Source organism: Paramisgurnus dabryanus, chromosome 23, assembly GCF_030506205.2.
Source record: "Paramisgurnus dabryanus chromosome 23, PD_genome_1.1, whole genome shotgun sequence".
NCBI classification, from domain to species: domain Eukaryota; kingdom Metazoa; phylum Chordata; class Actinopteri; order Cypriniformes; family Cobitidae; genus Paramisgurnus; species Paramisgurnus dabryanus.
The window spans coordinates 23267853-23291257 of record NC_133359.1 but is presented as its reverse complement, the minus strand read 5'-3'; the positions used below and the strand labels follow the sequence as shown (position 1 = coordinate 23291257).

Below are 23405 nucleotides of genomic sequence, written 5' to 3'. Positions count from 1 at the left end.
CACCATACTGTGACTTCTAGTTAAAGACTGTCACTATACGGTGTCTGCTAGGTAAACACTGTCCCGCACAGTGACTACTAGGAAATAGGGGTGGAACGGTACATGTATTCGTTTCGAACCGAATCGGTACGGGGGTCACGGTTCGGTGCATGAATTTAAATGGAGAATGCACGGTATGAAAATAAAAAAACTTTTGTGCAAAATAATTAATGTATGTGGAACTACTGTTAGATACGCGGGCTTTTTATGGACAGCTAATCTGTAGCCCCGCTTTAGCTCTGAAGCTCTGATTGGCACCGATGCAGCCGAGCTCCGCCTATGTATGCGCTTTATCAGAGCCTGTCTACATTCTCTGTCACTCTGCAGTTTTTTGTCAGGTCGACGCCGGTCCAGTCAGTGAGTGAGCGAGCAGCGACAGCGAGTATGGCAAGTGGTGATGTTCCACAGGAGTTAGGAGATCCGCCGGCCTTTTTAAGATCGCAAGTTTGGCAAAACTACGGTTTTCCAGTCAGTTATAGTAGCACAGGCGAGAGAGTGTTGGTAAAGACGAGGACTGTGTGTGGGCGTTGCTCAGCAGTTGTTGGGTATGTGAGTGGAAATACATCTAATGAGGGCTTTCAAGTCTCACGCATTCACCTTGAGACACACGCATTTCAGTTAGTTTACACGCTCACACGCCACACTTTGTGTTTCTCACGCTGAGAAGTAGGAGATAAATTGTCCTGTATATACAATTTATGGACAAAGCGCAGGCAAATACAGGGCAGTTCTGTCGAGTCCAGCTGCTTTTTTTAAGTGTGCTCAACTTTACGCAGCGCCGTCAGCGTCAGAGTACCGCGAGAAATCTTGCAGAGGATGCTGATTTCAAATCGCTCTTGCGTTACTCTGACGTCATCCACTTGACGTTTCTTACAGCGCCCCGTGAAGTCGTACACACCTTATTAATTCATCCTACAAGCCTATTTTTTTTGTTCTTTAGTACATTAATATGAAATAAGGCCAAAATGTAATTTTAAAATGTATTTAGGTAACACTTGTAATACATTTGAACTCATATTTGTATGTAAGATGAATACAAGATTACTTAAAGTGGTATACATTTTTCAGGGATGTGATTCTTCCGGATTAATCCGGAATTCCGGATTTTCCGACCTGAAAATGTGACCTACGTGAATCACGCAGAATATGTTTGCCGCTTTGTTTCGCGTCACGCGGGTGACAGCCAAACGTCGCAAATGAGGAGAAGAGAGGAGAGAAACGATCGGGTCTGATTGGTGAATGAATAGGGTTTGGTTTTGCACAGTGTGAGTGTAAGCAAGTTTGACAACATAACATCTGGATTGTTTTAATGTAAATACGTGAACACGTGCATCTGAATGCAGGGTATGAATCGAGATCGTGATTCCTTTTTCGATAGACACAAGCAATAATACATACCCAGATCATCCGATCTGGAGATGTTCTTTTCACGATACCACTGTACCGCGAGGGCGACTGAGGTACACTGCAGGACCCCTCGCAGGGAGCTTTATTGATCTGACCAATACAATCATACTTCGCCATCCGCCATTTGCGAACGGTCGGAAACACGTCCTTGTTGATACTTGGAAAGGAAGGAAAATGCATCTCTTTGTCATCTAACGTGCCGCCCGGTGTGGCCCTGTTGCGCGGGGACGGCGATTGTGGTTCCGTCCCGGATTACCATGGTGACGGCTGTGAGATACCCCCCTCCCCCCTATTTTTTACGTATCTGCATGATTCACGTAGGTCAGATTTTCAGGTCGGATAATCCGGAATTCCGGATTAATCCGGAAGAATCACATCCCTGATTTTTGTAATACGAGATAGTATGTTAAATGCATTTCAGTTCATATTCATGACATCTCAAAATAACACAGATAAGGACACCTATGTTTTTAAGATTAGCTTAAGTACTAAAAAAATTGCCTTCTGCATTTTTGTTTTGCTTTTCCCTCCATTGTACCGAAATTTAATCGAACCGTGACGCCTGAACCGAGGTACGAACCGAACCGTGACTTCTGTGTACCGTTCCACCCCTACTAGGAAAGCACTGTAACTAACTGTGACTTCTAGTTAAACACTCTCACCGCACTGTGACTGCTACTTAAACACTTTCACCACACTTGACTGCTAGTAAAACGCTGTCACTGACTCTGACTGCTAGTAAAACTCACTAACTGTGACTTCTTGTTAAACACTGTCACCGCACTGTGCAGCTAATTAAACAATCTCTTCGCACTGTGCTGCTAATTAAACAATCTCACCGCATTGTGACTGATAGTAAAACACTGTGACTAACTCTGACTTCTAGTTAAACACTGTCACCTTACTGTGTCTGATAGTTGAACACCGTCACTGTACTGTGTCTGATAGTAAAACACTGTCACCATACTGTGTCTGCTATTTGAACACTGTTACCACACTGTGTCTGCTAGTTGAACAGTGTCACTGCACTGTGACTGCTAATTAAATACTGTCACTAACTGTGACTGCTAGTAAAACACTTTGACTGCAATATGTCTGCTAGTTTATCACTGTCACCGCACTGTGACTGCTAATAAAACACTGTCATTAACTGTGACTACTAGTTAAACACTGTCACCATACTGTGCCTGCTAGTTAAACACTGTCACCATACTGTGTCTGCTAATAAAACACTGTCACTAACTGTGACTTCTAGTTAAACACTGTCACCATACTGTGACTGCTAATTAAACACTGTCACTAACTGTGACTGCTAGTAAAACACTTTGACTGCAATATGTCTGCTAGTAAAACACTGTCACCACACTGTGACTGCTAATTAAATACTGTCACTAACTGTGACTGTTAGTAAAACACTTTGACTGCAATATGTCTGCTAGTTTAACACTGTCACCGCACTGTGACTGCTAATAAAACACTGTCATTAACTATGACTTCTAGTTAAACACTGTCACCATACTGTGACTGCTAGTTTAACACTGTCACCACGCTAGTCTGTGACTGCTAATAAAACACTTTGACTGCAATATGTCTGCTAGTTAAACACTGTCACCGCACTGTGACTGCTAATAAAACACTGTCATTAACTATGACTTCTAGTTAAACACTGTCACCATACTTTGACTTCTATTTAAACACTGTCACTATACTGTGTCTGCTAGGTAAACACTGTCCCGCACTGTGACTACTAGGAAAGCACTGTAACTAACTGTGACTACTACTTAAACACTGACACCATACTGTGTCTTCTAGTTAAACACTGTCACCGTACTGTGTCTGCTAGTTTAACACTGTCACTGTACTGTGTCTGATAGTTAAACACTGTCACCGCACTGTGACTGCTAATTAAACACTTTCAACGCACTGTGTCTGCTAGTTAAACACTGTCACCGCACTGTGTCTTGCTAGTTAAACACTGTCACTGCACTGTGTCTGCTAGTTGAACACTGTCACCGCACTGTGTCTGCTAGTTGAACACTGTCACCGCACTGTGTCTGCTAGTTGAACACTGTCACCGCACTGTGTCTGCTAGTTGAACACTGTCACCGCACTGTGTCTGCTAGTTGAACACTGTCACCGCACTGTGTCTGCTAGTTGAACACTGTCACCGCACTGTGTCTGCTAGTTGAACACTGTCACCGCACTGTGTCTGCTAGTTGAACACTGTCACCGCACTGTGTCTGCTAGTTGAACACTGTCACCGCACTGTGTCTGCTAGTTGAACACTGTCACCGCACTGTGTCTGCTAGTTGAACACTGTCACCGCACTGTGTCTGCTAGTTGAACACTGTCACCACACTGTGTCTGCTAATTAAACACTGTCACTAACTGTGACTGCGAGTAAAACACTTTGACTGCAATATGTCTGCTAGTTAAACACTGTCACCACACTGTGACTGCTTTTAAACACTGTCACTTACTGTGACTGTTAGTAAAACACTTTAACTGCAATATGTCTGCTAGTTAAACAATCTCACCGCATTGTGACTGATAGTAAAACACTGTGACTAACTATGACTTCTAGTTAAACACTGTCACCTTACTGTGTCTGATAGTTGAACACCATCACCGTACGGTGTCTGATAGTTAAACACTGTCACCATACTGTGTCTGCTATTTGAACACTGTTACCACACTGGGTCTTCTGGTTGAACACTGTCACTGCACTGTGACTACTAATTAAACACTGTCACTAACTGTGACTGCTAGTAAAACACTTTGACTGCAATATGTCTGCTAGTTATACACTGTCACCACACTGTGACTGCTAATTAAATACTGTCACTAACTGTGACTGCTAGTAAAACACTTTGACTGCAATATGTCTTCTAGTTTATCACTGTCACCGCACTGTGACTGCTAATAAAACACTGTTATTAACTGTGACTACTAGTTAAACACTGTCACCATACTGTGCCTGCTAGTTAAACACTGTCACCATACTGTGTCTGCTATTTAAACACTGTCACCACACTGTGACTGCTAATAAAACACTGTCACTAACTGTGACTTCTAGTTAAACACTGTCACCATACTGTGACTGCTAATTAAACACTGTCACTAACTGTGACTGCTAGTAAAACACTTTGACTGCAATGTGTCTGCTAGTTTAACACTGTCACCGCACTGTGACTGCTAATAAAACACTGTCATTAACTATGACTTCTAGTTAAACACTGTCACTATACTTTGACTTGTAGTTAAACACTGTCACAATACTGTGTCTGCTAGTTTAACACTGTCACCACGCTAGTCTGTGACTGCTAATAAAACACTTTGACTGCAATATGTCTGCTAGTTAAACACTGTCACCGCACTGTGACTGCTAATAAAACACTGTCATTAACTATGACTTCTAGTTAAACACTGTCACCATACTTTGACTTCTAGTTAAACACTGTCACTCTACTGTGTCTGCTAGGTAAACACTGTCCCGCACTGTGACTACTAGGAAAGCACTGTAACTAACTGTGACTACTACTTAAACACTGACACCATACTGTGTCTTTTAGTTAAACACTGTCACCATACTGTGTCTGCTAGTTGAACACTGTCACCGCACTGTGTCTGCTAGTTGAACACTGTCACCGCACTGTGTCTGCTAGTTGAACACTGTCACCGCACTGTGTCTGCTAGTTGAACACTGTCACCGCACTGTGTCTGCTAGTTGAACACTGTCACCGCACTGTGTCTGCTAGTTGAACACTGTCACCGCACTGTGTCTGCTAGTTGAACACTGTCACCGCACTGTGTCTGCTAGTTGAACACTGTCACCGCACTGTGTCTGCTAGTTGAACACTGTCACCGCACTGTGTCTGCTAGTTGAACACTGTCACCGCACTGTGTCTGCTAGTTGAACAGTGTCACCACACTGTGTCTGCTAGTTGATCACTCACTATATTGTGACTGCAGTGCTGACTAAACACTGGCAGTCTAAAGTTCAGTGTTGAGTTCAGTGTTTCTCTAACTACATTCAGAATGGACCAGGGTTTTGTGCTCATACGTCCTCATAATTACTGATTGTGTCTTACTTTTCACCGTGGGGGATTGGCAGCAGTTCAGAGTTTCTCTAACTACATTCAGAATGTACCATGGTTTTGTGTTTGAACGTCCTCGTAATTACTGATGGTGTCTTACTGTACACTCTGGGGGATAGGTAGCAGTACACTTAGAATAGATCATGGTTTTGTGTTTGTATGTCCATGTAATTACTGATGGTGTCTTACTGTACACTCTGGGGGATGTTCAGCAGTTCAGTGTTTCTCTAACTACATTCAGAATGTACCATGGTTTTGTGTTTGTACGTCCTTGTAATTACTCATGGTGTCTTACTGTACACTCTGGGGGATGTTCAGCAGTTCAGTGTTTCTCTAACTACACTCAGAATGGACCATGGTTTTGTGTTTGTACGTCCTCGTAATTACTGATGGTGTCTTACTGTACACTCTGGGGGATGGGTTGCAGTACACTTAGAATAGATCATGGTTTTGTGTTTGTATGTCAATGTAATTACTGATGGTGTCTTACTGTACACTCTGGGGGATGGGCAGCAGTTCAGTGTTTCTCTAACTACACTCAGAATCGACCATGGTTTTGTGTTTGTACGTCCTCGTATTTACTGATGGTGTCTTACTGTACACTCTGGGGGATGGGTAACAGTACACTTAGAATAAATCATGATTTTGTGTTTGTATGTCCTCGTAATTACTGATGGTGTATTACTGTACAATCTGGGGCATAGGCAGCAGTTCAGTGTTTCTCTAACTACACTCAGAATAGACCATGGTTTTGTGTTTGTACGTCCTCGTAATTACTGATGGTGTCTTACTGTACACTCTGGGGGATGGGTAGCAGTACACTTAGAATAGATCATGGTTTTGTGTTTGTATGTCAATGTAATTACTGATGGTGTCTTACTGTACGCTCTGGGGGATGGGTAGCAGTACACTTAGAATAGATCATGGTTTTGTGTTTGTATGTCAATGTAATTACTGATGGTGTCTTACTGTACACTCTGGGGGATGTTCAGCAGTTCAGTGTTTCTCTAACTACATTCAGAATGGACCAGGTTTTTGTGCTCATACGTCCTCATAATTACTGATTGTGTCTTACTTTTCACCGTGGGGGATTGGCAGCAGTTCAGAGTTTCTCTAGCTACATTCAGAATGTACCATGGTTTTGTGTTTGTACGTCCTCGTAATTACTGATGGTGTCTTACTGTACACTCTGGGGGATGGGTAGCAGTACACTCAGAATAGACCATGGTTTTGTGTTTGTACGTCCTTGTAATTACTGATGGTGTATTACTGTACACTCCGGGGGATGTTCAGCAGTTCAGTTTTTCTCTAACTACATTCAGAATGGACCAGGGTTTTGTGCTCATACGTCCTCATAATTACTGATTGTGTTTTACTTTTCACCGTGGGGGATTGGCAGCAGTTCAGAGTTTCTCTAACTACATTCAGAATGTACCATGGTTTTGTGTTTGTACGTCCTCGTAATTACTGATGGTGTCTTACTGTACACTCTGGGGGATAGGTAGCAGTACACTTAGAATAGATCATGGTTTTGTGTTTGTATGTCCATGTAATTACTGATGGTGTCTTACTGTACACTCTGGGAGATGGGCAGCAGTTCAGTGTTTCTCTAACTACACTCAGAATAGACCATGGTTTTGTGTTTGTACGTCCTTGTAATTACTCATGGTGTCTTACTGTACACTCTGGGGGATGTTCAGCAGTTCAGTGTTTCTCTAACTACACTCAGAATGGACCATGGTTTTGTGTTTGTACGTCCTTGTAATTACTCATGGTGTCTTACTGTACACTCTGGGGGATGTTCAGCAGTTCAGTGTTTCTCTAACTACACTCAGAATGGACCATGGTTTTGTGTTTGTACGTCCTCGTAATTACTGATGGTGTCTTACTGTACACTCTGGGGGATGGGTAGCAGTACACTTAGAATAGATCATGGTTTTGTGTTTGTATGTCAATGTAATTACTGATGGTGTCTTACTGTACACTCTGGGGGATGTTCAGCAGTTCAGTGTTTCTCTAACTACATTCAGAATGGACCAGGTTTTTGTGCTCATACGTCCTCATAATTACTGATTGTGTCTTACTTTTCACCGTGGGGGATTGGCAGCAGTTCAGAGTTTCTCTAACTACATTCAGAATGTACCATGGTTTTGTGTTTGTACGTCCTCGTAATTACTGATGGTGTCTTACTGTACACTCTGGGGGATGGGTAGCAGTACACTCAGAATAGACCATGGTTTTGTGTTTGTACGTCCTTGTAATTACTGATGGTGTATTACTGTACACTCCGGGGGATGTTCAGCAGTTCAGTGTTTTTCTAACTACACTCAGAATGGACCATGGTTTTGTGTTTGTACGTCCTCGTAATTACTAATGGTGTCTTACTGTACACTCTGGGGGATGGGTAGCAGTACACTCAGAATGAACCATGGTTTTGTGTTTGTAATTCTTTGTATGCAACAACTTTGTAATGTTTTATTGTTTAAATGCTATTTGATACGTACAGAGTGAATTACATCCATATGTTTATTATATAGACCCCTTAATCGCCCACGTCACTTCAACGTCACCGCTCTAGCTGGAGGCAAAAAATAAGTAGGAACTCATAGCCGGCGCGCTAAAAGTTTGAGTTTTTGACTTTAAAATGTCATCTTGTTGTGTTTTTGGCTGCCAGATTAAAAGGAACAGCACTTTTGGTTCAAAAATAAAGTTTTACCGGATCCCAGCAGACATTGCTTCACAGAAATCAAGAAGACAATTGTGGTTGAATGCAATACGGCGTACAGACTAGACGGAGACTATCATAAATAATGCTCGTGTTTGCAGTGCACACTTCATATCAGGTAAAATAATCTATGCATATTTACTGTTGTGTTGGTTTTATCTAGTACAAATCAGCAAGTTTCTGTTTTATAGGTGAAAAGTCGCCAACCGCGCTATTGTTTAGCTTAAATGTTAAACAAACATACAGCGATAGATGTGTATGCCATCGTTTGAATAGTCTCTTAAAATAATCAATAGTTAGCCCAGCGATAGGTTACATAAGACAGTAAGCCTAGACAAAATTACCCAAACCACCTGAAAGTAATTCATATGTTGTCTAGGAAATATCTAAAACCTTAAAATTGCAAGAGTTAATTTACAAAAATACGTGTCACGGTCCCGCGGTCCTGACAGTGTTTGCATCCATGTTTAATAAATCCCTCCTAAAACGTGCTATCTTAAGCTTGTCAACATTGCCTCTGCGGCTCTTTTTGCCTCCAGCTAAGCCCCGCCCACACAAATACGTTACAATGTTTACCAACTGTAAAAGGGTCTATACCCTGGCTGCGTCTGAAACCGCATACTGTACAGCACGTACTGAATGAGAGTACCTACTTACAGTATGAATCCTGGTAATATAAATACCATTCAGACATACTACATCCGCCATGTTGATACGTCACATATGTCGTCATTACGTCATGTCATACCAGTGCGAATACAGCCTCATTGTCATTTCTGACATTTCCTAATATGACGACGCCTCTTCTTCAGTGGATAACTCCACTCCCGGGGCATCATGGGATAGAGAAGTGTCAGTCATATGCACACTGCAAAATCTAACCGGAAGTAGTAGGTCATCCAGGTACATTTCGCATACTGTATTTTTAATACTATGTATTCGGACATACTACTCACCTCGCCTACTGTTTTTTGCCCAAAATATGGTATGGAAGAAGGCGGTTTCGGACGCAGCACCTGTATAGTGTGTCATGGCCCTACCTTCCTGTAATAGTCTTTGTCCTTTGTGGCAGGATTATAACAGGAAAAAAACAGAAAAAGATCTGCATACTGTAAAAAGTCCCTTTTATTTCAAAAGTTAAAAAAGCTACGTTTCGGTCGAAGACCTTCGTCTGGCAAACCAGTGTTTCCCAGACGAAGGTCTTCGACTGAAACTTTGCTTTCTTAACTTTTGAAATAAAAGGGACTTTTTACAGTGTGCAGATCTTTTTCTGTTTTTTTTATTCATCTTTTGATCTTGCACCTGGTCAAGACTTTTTTGGATGTGCGTATCCTGTTTTCTCTTCAGGATTATAACAGGCCCAAATCTTTTTTGAGGTAGCACAAGGCCTTTGTTTATACTGTAGCTGTTTCTCAATGTCAAAGATACTTCCTTGGCAGGACTGGTCCTTACAAGTCACTTCCTTCAGAGGCCATGCGATGCTCCTCTTTAGCATTCAGTGTTTCCCACAGAATTTTGAGAGACTGTGGCGGTGATGACGTGACACGCCTATTAGCATATATGTGACGTCATATATTAAATTTAGAAAAATTAGAGAATACACTGTTGCTATGTTACGACTATAGAACACGTGCACAAGCATACTGTATCATAGGGGAGGGAGAGAGCTTGCACACAGACTCAGACCAAGAAAACGGGTATGTGTGGGAAACACTACTGCTAACCTTTCGTTAAGTCATGATGAACTCGATCAGGTGTCTTCTCTGTCAGTAACAGCCGTGACTGTTGACGTTTGCGCAAAAAAGAAAGTACACGGAGGAACACGGAGTTAAACATTGAGAATCACCTCCTGTGTGCTTCCTTGTCTTATTTCCTTACCCTGACCCCCGTCTCCTCGTTAATTATCTTATTATTGTTTCATGATTGCCCTCTTGATTTGCTCCTTATTTAATGCCCTTTTGTTTGCTTGTGCCGGTTAGTTTTGTACTCTGTGCCAAGTAAGTCCTAGTGTTTAAGTCTAATCTAAGTCTAGTTAAGTCATTGTCAAGTTTATTGTTTGTTTTACCTAGTCTGTTTATTGTTGTTTACTGGTTCCGTGTTGTTTTTACTTCTTGCGGGTCTTTTTTCTTTTACATGTTTTTCTATTTAAATAGTGTTGTGTTTCATCAGTCTGCTCCTGAATTCTGTGTTCCCTGAGAATCATGACATAGTGTGCTTCACACACGCTATGATTAAATTGTGAAGTCTAGTGCTGTCGCACTAGTGCCCGTGCACGTGTTCTGAAGTCTGTGTAACAACAACAACAGTGTATTCTCTTATATTTCTGAATTTGCACCGAATTGTCTGCGCTATATCACTCGCATTTAAAATCAAAAAATGGCTCAAAACACAACAACAATTATGATTATTAATTATAATTAAGAGCAACAGCAGTAAAGCTACAATGTAAATGTATGGTGATTTTGTCAGACAATGTTGCATATCTAAATCAGGATTTTAGCAGCAGTTAAAGGAACAGCTGGTTGGATTAAACACGAGGTGTAATGGGTCGTGTTTAGTCACTATTTTATAGGCTACTCGTTTTATGTCTGACAACAGAACAGATAATATGTAAAATAGCATTGAGTTGTGTTAAAATGCAATATAATGTGATAGATCAAAGAGTAGAAGTGAAACTGTTAATTTTTCTGTTAAGCCACTACTTTGCACTGGAATTTTACATTGTAATTGGGACAGGATTTGAAAAACTTTTTAAAAAGCGGCTGTTATCTGGGGGTAAGATGGGAGAGTAGAGCATGGAGAAAAGGTGGCAATTGCATCAAGGGGAGTTACATTAAGTAAATAAGTACAACACACACACACAGATTGGCAAGTTGGATAGTGATGCCAAGAGTAGCAGCTAAAGTGGCACCAGAATTCCCTGAATCACAGTATGATCCGATAAATGACAGTGCAGGTTAACTTCCTTATAAGTTTGAGCCGTTAGACCATCATGTGCATACAGGAGAACGTGAATATGAACCTAATGAAGCGTATATAGAAGTAATAACTATAAAAAATAACTATTCAAAGTTTATCTTGCATATAAATGCTGACGTATTGAAAACACTTATAATACTAAACAGTGTATTAATACAAACTAACCTGTATGGTGTCTTTAAAAGATGAAGATATGTGGAACTGGATTGCACTCAATACCAATTCACAAAACTGTCTGGTAAAGAAATGTTCCTTACAAGCATATTTTCTGTGTATGTTTGTAGGCCACCACAAACCAGCAGCATGCACCCAAACTTCACGTTGTGACATGGCTTTAACTTAACTTTTCAAACAGGATAAACAATATGGCCTCAATAAATGCAAAAATAACTAGTTTCCACTTTGTAATATCATTTGTGACAGCTATTATTGTTTTAAGTGATTTGCAACACATATACAACTTTTAGCGCATCATAACATCATTAATGACCTTCATCACCCTTTAAGAAGTTTCTTGCAATACAGTCCATTTTAAATCCCCCCACAGGACCTCAATAGGTTTTAGGATCTGGGATTTTCACTTTGCCAGTTTGCAGCCAGTCCTTGGTGGATTTGTTATGTTTTGGGTCATTGTCATGTTCCAAGGTCCAGTTCCACTTCAGGTAAAACATTTTTGACAGGTGGTCTCACTTGTTCTTCAAGCAACTTCTGATACAATGTAGAATTTACTTTAGATTTTATCGTGTTAAAGGGCAGCTCATCTAAGGACGTTCAGTGTCATCGCTTATTTTGTGTCGCTTACTGGAGTGAAACTCGATGATTTTTTCTAACAGTATGATTCCAGACACACCAGACAGGATACTTTTTTTCCCAGTACAAATGTCACATGTTTCGGATCCAGCATATTCAGCTTGTGGTTTAGTCCTCAGTTTCTCCACCACTTCACTCAGCACCGCGTTTTTACCTAAAACAGGTCTTGTGGTGAAGGTCTGTCTGCATTGAGGGAACCTGTAGACTTTAATGTCATCATTCTGATCCCAGCAGCCTGTAATACAGCTCGTACAATAAGTTCTTTATGAGCTTTGAACCTAATAGTTGTGTTACATATCTTCATTTGTGTTCTGAAGATGAATGAAGGTGTTATGGGTGTGGAATGGTATGAGGGAGAGTAATTAATGACAACATTTACATTTTGTAGTGAACTAACTCTTTAAAAGATGTAGTCTGTCAATCAGACTGATCCTGTCAAACACCTGAAGTGGGTGGTTACACTGAAGTCTTAAGGTGAAAACAGAAATACCCTTTCCAGTGGCGGCTTTTCCATCATATATGTGGCTTGTCATGTCAAAATACGTGTTCTGTGCGTCATGTGAACCTATGTGCATCACATCACATAAGGGTTTATGATAAAAGAGACACTTGCGTTTACTAAATACTCACTTAATATAATTTGTAATCAGAGTTAAGTGTGTTACAGTCCCGTTTTGTCAGCCTGCCTGTTTTCCTTTGTTTTCCCAGTTATCTCTCTAAGAACTCAATTTCCCATCATCCTCCACTCTCCCTCACTTGATCATCATCTTCAATCCTCTTCACCTGACCAGTCATCACACTCATCACTCCATTGTGTATATATACCCTGTTGTTTTTTAGTCATTGTCCTTTCTCGTTTAAGTTGCGTTATTGTGATGTAGATTTATTGTTTATTTCATAGGGAATGTATATTGAAGTTCTTGTTTATATTTATCCTCATTTTCTTCGTCATCATCCACCACTAAACCGTAACAGAACAGACCTTATAAAATTGATTCTCCAGAGGACTACTTGCTTCTTCACCTTCAGCAAAATGGATTGCCTCTGGAGGTATATGTAGCTGAGATCATGGAGTTGGCTCATCTGGAAAGCTGGGGTGATGCCATCCCTAATGCGTGTTTTAAGGTGGGGCTGGATGATCATATATTCATGATGATTTCTCCCCATCTATGCAATTTATCTCTTGAGCGCTCATTCTCCTGGCTTCCCTGAACTCAGCCCAGCACTCACTGTCTACCCCAAACTTAGCCCAGCACCCTCAGAACTGGATCCTGAAGTCGTTGTGGCAGCTGTGATGACGCAGGCCACGGTATATATCTTCTTCACCTGACAGTCATCACCCTCATCACTCCATTGTATATATATTGTATATGAGGAAAATAAGTATTTATGGAGTAAATCATGGGGGGGTCTGAAATTGTCCAAAAGCATGATAATACCACCCCCATGCTTCACAGTAGGGATGGTGTTCTTGGGATGGTACTCATCATTCTTCTTCCTTCAAACACGTTTAGTGGAATTATGACCAAAAAGTTCTATTTTGGTCTCATCTGACCACATGACTTTCTCCCATGTCTCCTCTGGATCATCCAAATGGTCATTGGCAAACTTAAGACGGGCCTGGACATATGCTGGTTTAAGCAGGGGAACCTTCCGTGCCATGCATGATTTCAAACCATGATGTCTTAGTGTATTACCAACAGTAAACTTGGAAATGGTGGTCTCAGCTCTTTTCAGGTCATTGACCAGCTCCTCCCATGTAGTTCTGGGCTGATTTCTCACCTTAGGATCATTGAGACCCCACAAGGTGAGATCTTGCATGGAGCCCCAGTCCGAGGGAGATTAACAGTCATGTTTAGCTTCTTCCATTTTCTAATGATTGCTCCAACAGTGGACCTTTTTCTACCAAGCAGCTTGGCAATTTCACCGTTGCCCTTTCCAGTACAATTTTGTCTCTGTCTTTGGAAAGCTCTTTGGTCTTGGCCATGTTAGTAGTTGAATTCTTACTGATTGTATGGGGTGGACAGGTGTCTTTATGCAGCTAACAGGTGCATCTAATTTAGGATAATAAATGGAGTGGAGGTGGACATTTTAAAGCCAGACTAACAGGTCTTTGAGGGTCAGAATTCTTGTTTAAATAAGCCCAAAAGACATAAAACAAAATAGCTAACGGAATAAAATAGAATAAATGAAAACATGTAAAACCTATTAAAACTCAAATATACATAAAATCACAATATACTGTATAAGATGAGCGGTACAACATGTTTCTTGTGTGACATTGTCACACTTGAACACATATTTTGCCATTTCTATCACTAGAAACAGGGTGCAAAAGGTCATAAATTACTTAATTTTGCACGTTTTCTATGCAAAAACTGTAGTAACATAAAAACTTGGTGAACATAAAAAATTAAAAGCCCATATGTCATGAACCTTTTATTGTGGTTTTAACAGTGTTTACTGCTGTTTTTTACTGTATGTTTATGAAAGGTTATAATGTTAATGCTACTGTGTGCTGAGTCTAATGTCCTTATAGATCAGTTGTGTCCCTTTAATACACACTGCTATCACTTTTGTGTTTGTGTTTAATCGATTGTCCTTATAAATCAGTTGTGTCCTTTTAATACACACTGCCATCACTTTTGTGTTTGTGTTTAATCGATTGTCCTTATAAAGCAGTTGTGTCCCTTTAATACACACTGCCATCACTTTTGTGTTTGTGTTTAATCGATTGTCCTTATAACTCAGTTGTGTCCCTTTAATACACACTGCCATCACTTTTGTGTTTGTGTTTAATCTATTGTCCTTATAACTCAGTTGTGTCCCTTTAATACACACTGCCATCACTTTTGTGTTTGTGTTTAATCTATTGTCCTTATAACTCAGTTGTGTCCCTTTAATACACACTGCCATCACTTTTGTGTTTATGTTTAATCATTTGTCCTTATAAATCAGTTGTGTCCCTTTAATGCACACTCCCATCACTTTTGTGTTTGTGTTTAATCATTTGTCCTTGTAAATCAGTTGTGTCCCTTTAATGCACACTGCCATCACTTTTGTGTTTGTGTTAAGCTATGTCCCATTAATTCACGTTGGACCCTGTAATACACTTTAAAGTCATGTGTGTGTGTGTTCATAATCACTGTCCTCATAATAACGTTTGTCATGGGTGGGGCTTCCATCTAATTATCAAATGTCCTCATAAATGCGTATTTTGTCTGGTTGCTATATTATACATTGTGTTGTGTGTAAACAAACTTTGAAGTGAAATCTGTGTTGTATGGCTCAAAATAAAATTTTTGATATCCTCCACATCACTGTAGAGCAAGTGGAAAGGGGTGTCCCCCTAATTCAGCAAAAAACTGGTTTGGGCTGAAGTGTCCTTGTAAATCACAAAAACCAGTATGTGTGTGTGTGTGTGTGTGTGTGTGTGTGTGTGTGTGTGTGTGTGTGTGTGTGTGTGTGTGTGTGATTTGTTTTTAATGAACATTCTTAGTTTAATAGTATTTTTAGTAAATATACTGAAGTTGTTTTATTGTTATTTAAATATGTACTTTTATCAATTTTCTTGTTTTTAGGGTGACTATTACCATCTGTTTAGGGACTACAGGTAAAAAATAGCAATTTGGCTAACTTTGGCATATTGGCTTAAATGTCTATAAAAATGCATTGTCCCTGTAATAAATAAATAAATAAAAATCAGTGAATGTTTTTTGTGATAGTTGCTTGTGAGTCTCTAGTTTTTGCTAAAAGAAACTGTTCATTGATATTCAGAAAAATCCTCAAAGTCCTTCACAAACTTTTGCTTTTCAGCATTTTCTATACATTTGACCATTGCAGCAACTGATGAGATTCAGATTTTAAAACACAAAAGTGGTATGCACATCAAATAAGCCCAAATTGGGGCCAGGTGCAGGACAACTAGATATGCAATCAAATAATACAAAGTGAAGTCCGCACACTGAAAAGTACTGCTCCTAACAAGTGTTTATTTTCACTTCACTTTGTATTATGAGATTCAGATTTGAACAGCAATGACAACCGAGACAACACTAAATATAATAGATGATGCACAAGACTGCGACACCAAATAATAAATGTATGATTTTAAAAATGAATAACTGATATTCTAATTCGTTAAAATAATTCAAATATTATAAACAAACCTTTAAATCACAACTAAATGGCATAAAAAGTGAAACTTCACAAAACTAATAGAAAGCTCTTCGACAGATAAAATGGGTGACTCTTAAAAGAGCCTTTGGGGTGTTAAAAGCTTCAACAGATTTATTTGGAGCTGGTGTACTTTGTGACGGCCTTTGTCCCCTCAGACACGGCGTGTTTGGCGAGTTCACCGGGTAGCAGCAGACGTACGGCGGTCTGGATCTCTCTCGATGTGATGGTGGAGCGCTTGTTGTAGTGAGCGAGACGAGAGGACTCACCGGCGATACGCTCGAAAATATCATTGACGAAAGAGTTCATGATGCCCATGGCCTTAGAGGAAATCCCGGTGTCAGGATGAACCTGCTTCAGGACCTTGTAGACGTAGATAGCATAGCTCTCCTTCCTGGACCTCTTGCGCTTCTTGCCGCCCTTTACAGCGGTTTTAGTGACGGCCTTCTTGGACCCCTTCTTAGGTGCTGACTTCGCTGGCTCAGGCATGATCACTCAAGACAGATTAACAAAGTATGTATCGATCGGCTCTGGGAAGAATTATTTATTCTCTGCGTATGCTAATTTTCAAAGACACCAGGCTCACCATGCTGATTGGGTGTCTTCTTTCGACAAATGCCATGAATGGATTTCATTGGTGTGGCTAAGACGTAGGAGAGCCAATCAGTGTCTTCAAATCGGCAGTCCCACCTAACGTTTGAAATGCCCTGTGTTTGAGTTTCGTTTTATTTTCCCGCTCAATTTTAATCCAAATTCAAGTATTATGGGAAAACATTGCTTAAAATAGTCTAGTTCTGTTCCTCGTTTTGAATGGAGTATTTTAATTGAAATGTAACATTTAAAATACTAGTATGATATTTATGTTTGAAAGCAATACGACATAAATTTACTAACAAAGTTTCAGCATTTTATAAATCTAATTCATGTCATTAAAAATAAGCAGTACATTGTTATTTTAGATTAAAAAGTATGTGAATAAAAAGATGTACGTTAACATAACGAAAGCTAGCGGGAACACACATTATACGAAAACCCATGAGAATGAGAATTCAATTCAGTACGCCATTTATATTTAGCAGAGGTGTTTGGCAAAAGCGACACACAAAATTAAAAACGAATAACCCGTTTGTAATAGGGAACAATAACACGTGTTACAAGCTTTCGCTATCCGTTACGAAGCAATTACATTTCAAGAAACACCACCGAAATCAGAATAGGATTCTTACGTCGACTTCTCAAACAACGGACACGTTTACTCTTTGTGCCAATGTGGGTGGCTCTTAAAAGAGCCGTTTGGATTTGTATGAAGTTTAGGACTTTAACCTCCGAAACCGTACAGAGTACGTCCCTGTCGTTTCAGAGCATAAACGACATCCATGGCGGTGACGGTCTTTCTCTTGGCGTGTTCAGTGTAGGTGACGGCGTCACGAATAACGTTCTCCAAAAACACCTTCAGCACACCGCGAGTCTCCTCATAGATCAGACCGGAGATACGCTTGACACCACCACGACGAGCGAGACGACGGATGGCGGGTTTGGTGATTCCCTGGATGTTATCACGCAAAACTTTGCGATGACGCTTAGCGCCTCCTTTACCGAGCCCTTTACCGCCTTTGCCTCTTCCTGACATGATTTCAGTTTCTCGTAGCAATAATGCATAATGAAGTGGTGTGATACAGGACTTTACAGTTGCCTACAGGACCTGATGGAAACACATAGAAATGAAGGCGGCACCAACAATGTGTTTTTACGTCACAGAAGGCACGACCCACCTCCAGTTCATATTATTTGGAAGCTGCAGTGCATTGTATCTTTTGTCGATCATTTTATTGGTTATGTAAAAATCATTTTTTAAAATATGTATTTTGTTTATTTACAAATAGGTATTTTGCAAACACAACACAACATACAGCCATACATTACATTAAAAATGTGCTGAATTACAACTGCAGCAACATACAATACCATTAAAATAATGACACAATTTTTAAAGGGGGCATTTCACAAGACCTTTTAAGATGTCAAATAAATCTTTGGTTTCTCCAGAGTAAGTGAAGTTCTAGCTGGAAATATAATATAGATCATTTATTATAACACACACACACGCACGCACGCACGCACGCACGCACGCACGCACGCACGCACGCACGCACACACACACACACACACACACACACACGTTTTTGTGATTTACAAGGACACTTCAGCCCAAACCAGTTTTTTGCTGAATTAGGGGGACACCCCTTTCCACTTGCTCTACAGTGATGTGGAGGATATCAAAAATTTTATTTTGAGCCATACAACACAGATTTCACTTCAAAGTTTGTTTACACACAACACAATGTATAATATAGCAACCAGACAAAATGCGCATTTATGAGGACATTTGATAATTAGATGGAAGCCCCACCCATGACAAACGTTATTATGAGGACAGTGATTATGAACACACACACACATGACTTTAAAGTGTATTACAGGGTCCAACGTGAATTAATGGGACATAGCTTAACACAAACACAAAAGTGATGGCAGTGTGCATTAAAGGGACACAACTGATTTACAAGGACAAATGATTAAACACAAACACAAAAGTGATGGGAGTGTGCATTAAAGGGACACAACTGATTTATAAGGACAAATGATTAAACACAAACACAAAAGTGATGGCAGTGTGTATTAAAGGGACACAAATGAGTTATAAGGACAATAGATTAAACACAAACACAAAAGTGATGGCAGTGTGTATTAAAGGGACACAACTGAGTTATAAGGACAATCGATTAAACACAAACACAAAAGTGATGGCAGTGTGTATTAAAGGGACACAACTGAGTTATAAGGACAATAGATTAAACACAAACACAAAAGTGATGGCAGTGTGTATTAAAGGGACACAACTGAGTTATAAGGACAATAGATTAAACACAAACACAAAAGTGATAGCAGTGTGTATTAAAGGGACACAACTGATTTATAAGGACAATCGATTAAACACAAACACAAAAGTGATAGCAGTGTGTATTAAAGGGACACAACTGATCTATAAGGACATTAGACTCAGCACACAGTAACATTAACATTATAACCTTTCATAAACATACAGTAAAAAACAGCAGTAAACACTGTTAAAACCACAATAAAAGGTTCATGACATATGGGCTTTTAATTTTTTATGTTCACCAAGTTTTTATGTTACTACAGTTTTTGCATAGAAAACGTGCAAAATTAAGTAATTTATGACCTTTTGCACCCTGTTTCTAGTGATAGAAATGGCAAAATATGTGTTCAAGTGTGACAATGTCACACAAGAAACATGTTGTACCGCTCATCTTATACAGTATATTGTGATTTTATGTATATTTGAGTTTTAATAGGTTTTACATGTTTTCATTTATTCTATTTTATTCCGTTAGCTATTTTGTTTTATGTCTTTTGGGCTTATTTAAACAAGAATTCTGACCCTCAAAGACCTGTTAGTCTGGCTTTAAAATGTCCACCTCCACTCCATTTATTATCCTAAATTAGATGCACCTGTTAGCTGCATAAAGACACCTGTCCACCCCATACAATCAGTAAGAATCCAAATACTTACATGGCCAAGACCAAAGAGCTTTCCAAAGACAGAGACAAAATTGTACTGGAAAGGGCAACGGGGAAATTGCCAAGCTGCTTGGTAAAAAAAGGTCCACTGTTGGAGCAATCATTAGAAAATGGAAGAAGCTAAACATGACTGTTAATCTCCCTCGGACTGGGGCTCCATGCAAGATCTCACCTTGTGGGGTCTCAATGATCCTAAGGTGAGAAATCAGCCCAGAACTACATGGGAGGAGCTGGTCAATGACCTGAAAAGAGCTGAGACCACCATTTCCAAGTTTACTGTTGGTAATACACTAAGACATCATGGTTTGAAATCATGCATGGCACGGAAGGTTCCCCTGCTTAAACCAGCATATGTCCAGGCCCGTCTTAAGTTTGCCAATGACCATTTGGATGATCCAGAGGAGACATGGGAGAAAGTCATGTGGTCAGATGAGACCAAAATAGAACTTTTTGGTCATAATTCCACTAAACGTGTTTGAAGGAAGAAGAATGATGAGTACCATCCCAAGAACACCATCCCTACTGTGAAGCATGGGGGTGGTATTATCATGCTTTTGGACAATTTCAGACCCCCCCATGATTTACTCCATAAATACTTATTTTCCTCATATACAATATATATACAATGGAGTGATGAGGGTGATGACTGTCAGGTGAAGAAGATATATACCGTGGCCAGCGTCATCACAGCTGCCACAACGACTTCAGGATCCAGTTCTGAGGGTGCTGGGCTAAGTTTGGGGTAGACAGTGAGTGCTGGGCTGAGTTCAGGGAAGCCAGGAGAATGAGCGCTTAAGAGATAAATTGCATAGATGGGGAGAAATCATCATGAATATATGATCATCCAGCCCCACCTTAAAACACGCATTAGGGATGGCATCACCCCAGCTTTCCAGATGAGCCAACTCCATGATCTCAGCTACATATACCTCCAGAGGCAATCCATTTTGCTGAAGGTGAAGAAGCAAGTAGTCCTCTGGAGAATCAATTTTATAAGGTCTGTTCTGTTACTGTTTAGTGGTGGATGATGACGAAGAAGATGAGGATAAATATAAACAAGAACTTCAATATACATTCCCTATGAAATAAACAATAAATCTACATCACAATAACGCAACTTAAACGAGAAAGGACAATGACTAAAAAACAACAGGGTATATATACACAATGGAGTGATGAGTGTGATGACTGGTCAGGTGAAGAGGATTGAAGATGATGATCAAGTGAGTGAGAGTGGAGGATGATGGGAAATTGAGTTCTTAGAGAGATAACTGGGAAAACAAAGGAAAACAGGCATGCTGACAAAACGGGACTGTAACACACTTAACTCTGATTACAAATTATATTAAGTGAGTATTTAGTAAACGCAAGTGTCTCTTTTATCATAAACCCTTATGTGATGCGATGCACATAGGTTCACATGATGCACAGAACACGTATTTTGACATGACAAGCCACATATATGATGGAAAAGCCGCCACTGGAAAGGGTATTTCTGTTTTCACCTTAAGACTTCAGTGTAACCACCCACTTCAGGTGTTTGACAGGATCAGTCTGATTGACAGACTACATCTTTTAAAGAGTTAGTTCACTACAAAATGTAAATGTTGTCATTAATTACTCTCCCTCATACCATTCCACACCCATAACACCTTCATTCATCTTCAGAACACAAATGAAGATATGTAACACAACTATTAGGTTCAAAGCTCATAAAGAACTTATTGTACGAGCTGTATTACAGGCTGCTGGGATCAGAATGATGACATTAAAGTCTACAGGTTCCCTCAATGCAGACAGACCTTCACCACAAGACCTGTTTTAGGTAAAAACGCGGTGCTGAGTGGTGGAGAAACTGAGGACTAAACCACAAGCTGAATATGCTGGATCCGAAACATGTGACATTTGTACTGGGAAAAAAAGTATCCTGTCTGGTGTGTCTGGAATCATACTGTTAGAAAAATTCAGCGAGTTTCACTCCAGTAAGCGACACAAAATAAGCGATGACACTGAACGTCCTTAGATGAGCTGCCCTTTAACACGATAAAATCTAAAGTAAATTCTACATTGTATCAGAAGTTGCTTGAAGAACAAGTGAGACCACCTGTCAAAAATGTTTTACCTGAAGTGGAACTGGACCTTGGAACATGACAATGACCCAAAACATAACAAATCCACCAAGGACTGGCTGCAAACTGGCAAAGTGAAAATCCCAGATCCTAAAACCTATTGAGGTCCTGTGGGGGGATTTAAAATGGACTGTATTGCAAGAAACTTCTTAAAGGGTGATGAAGGTCATTAATGATGTTATGATGCGCTAAAAGTTGTATATGTGTTGCAAATCACTTAAAACAATAATAGCTGTCACAAATGATATTACAAAGTGGAAACTAGTTATTTTTGCATTTATTGAGGCCATATTGTTTATCCTGTTTGAAAAGTTAAGTTAAAGCCATGTCACAACGTGAAGTTTGGGTGCATGCTGCTGGTTTGTGGTGGCCTACAAACATACACAGAAAATATGCTTGTAAGGAACATTTCTTTACCAGACAGTTTTGTGAATTGGTATTGAGTGCAATCCAGTTCCACATATCTTCATCTTTTAAAGACACCATACAGGTTAGTTTGTATTAATACACTGTTTAGTATTATAAGTGTTTTCAATACGTCAGCATTTATATGCAAGATAAACTTTGAATAGTTATTTTTTATAGTTATTACTTCTATATACGCTTCATTAGGTTCATATTCACGTTTTCCTGTATGCACATGATGGTCTAACGGCTCAAACTTATAAGGAAGTTAACCTGCACTGTCATCTATCGGATCATACTGTGATTCAGGGAATTCTGGTGCCAATTTAGCTGCTACTCTTGGCATCACTATCCAACTTGCCAATCTGTGTGTGTGTGTTGTACTTATTTACTTAATGTAACTCCCCTTGATGCAATTGCCACCTTTTCTCCATGCTCTACTCTCCCATCTTACCCCCAGATAACAGCCGCTTTTTAAAAAGTTTTTCAAATCCTGTCCCAATTACAATGTAAAATTCCAGTGCAAAGTAGTGGCTTAACAGAAAAATGAACAGTTTCACTTCTACTCTTTGATCTATCACATTATATTGCATTTTAACACAACTCAATGCTATTTTACATATTATCTGTTCTGTTGTCAGACATAAAACGAGTAGCCTATAAAATAGTGACTAAACACGACCCATTACACCTCGTGTTTAATCCAACCAGCTGTTCCTTTAACTGCTGCTAAAATCCTGATTTAGATATGCAACATTGTCTGACAAAATCACCATACATTTACATTGTAGCTTTACTGCTGTTGCTCTTAATTATAATTAATAATCATAATTGTTGTTGTGTTTTGAGCCATTTTTTGATTTTAAATGCGAGTGATATAGCGCAGACAATTCGGTGCAAATTCAGAAATATAAGAGAATACACTGTTGTTGTTGTTACACAGACTTCAGAACACATGCACGGGCACTAGTGCGACAGCACTAGACTTCACAATTTAATCATAGCGTGTGTGTGTGTGGCACAAGTAGAAGCACA

General features: G+C 39.8%; 2 protein-coding genes across 2 annotated transcripts; both read right to left on the bottom strand.

Annotated features, from left to right (window-relative positions):
- Positions 1-16347: 16347 nt before the first annotated feature.
- Positions 16348-16722, bottom strand: LOC135788191 (histone H2B-like). Its single transcript, XM_065298084.2, has one exon. The coding sequence runs from the start codon at positions 16720-16722 to the stop codon at positions 16348-16350; it is 375 nt and encodes a 124-aa protein (XP_065154156.1).
- An 829-nt stretch (positions 16723-17551) lies between these two features.
- On the bottom strand, positions 17552-17863 carry LOC141281471 (histone H4). Its single transcript, XM_073813246.1, has one exon. It carries the CDS (start codon positions 17861-17863, stop codon positions 17552-17554), a length of 312 nt encoding a protein of 103 aa, XP_073669347.1.
- Positions 17864-23405: the final 5542 nt, after the last annotated feature.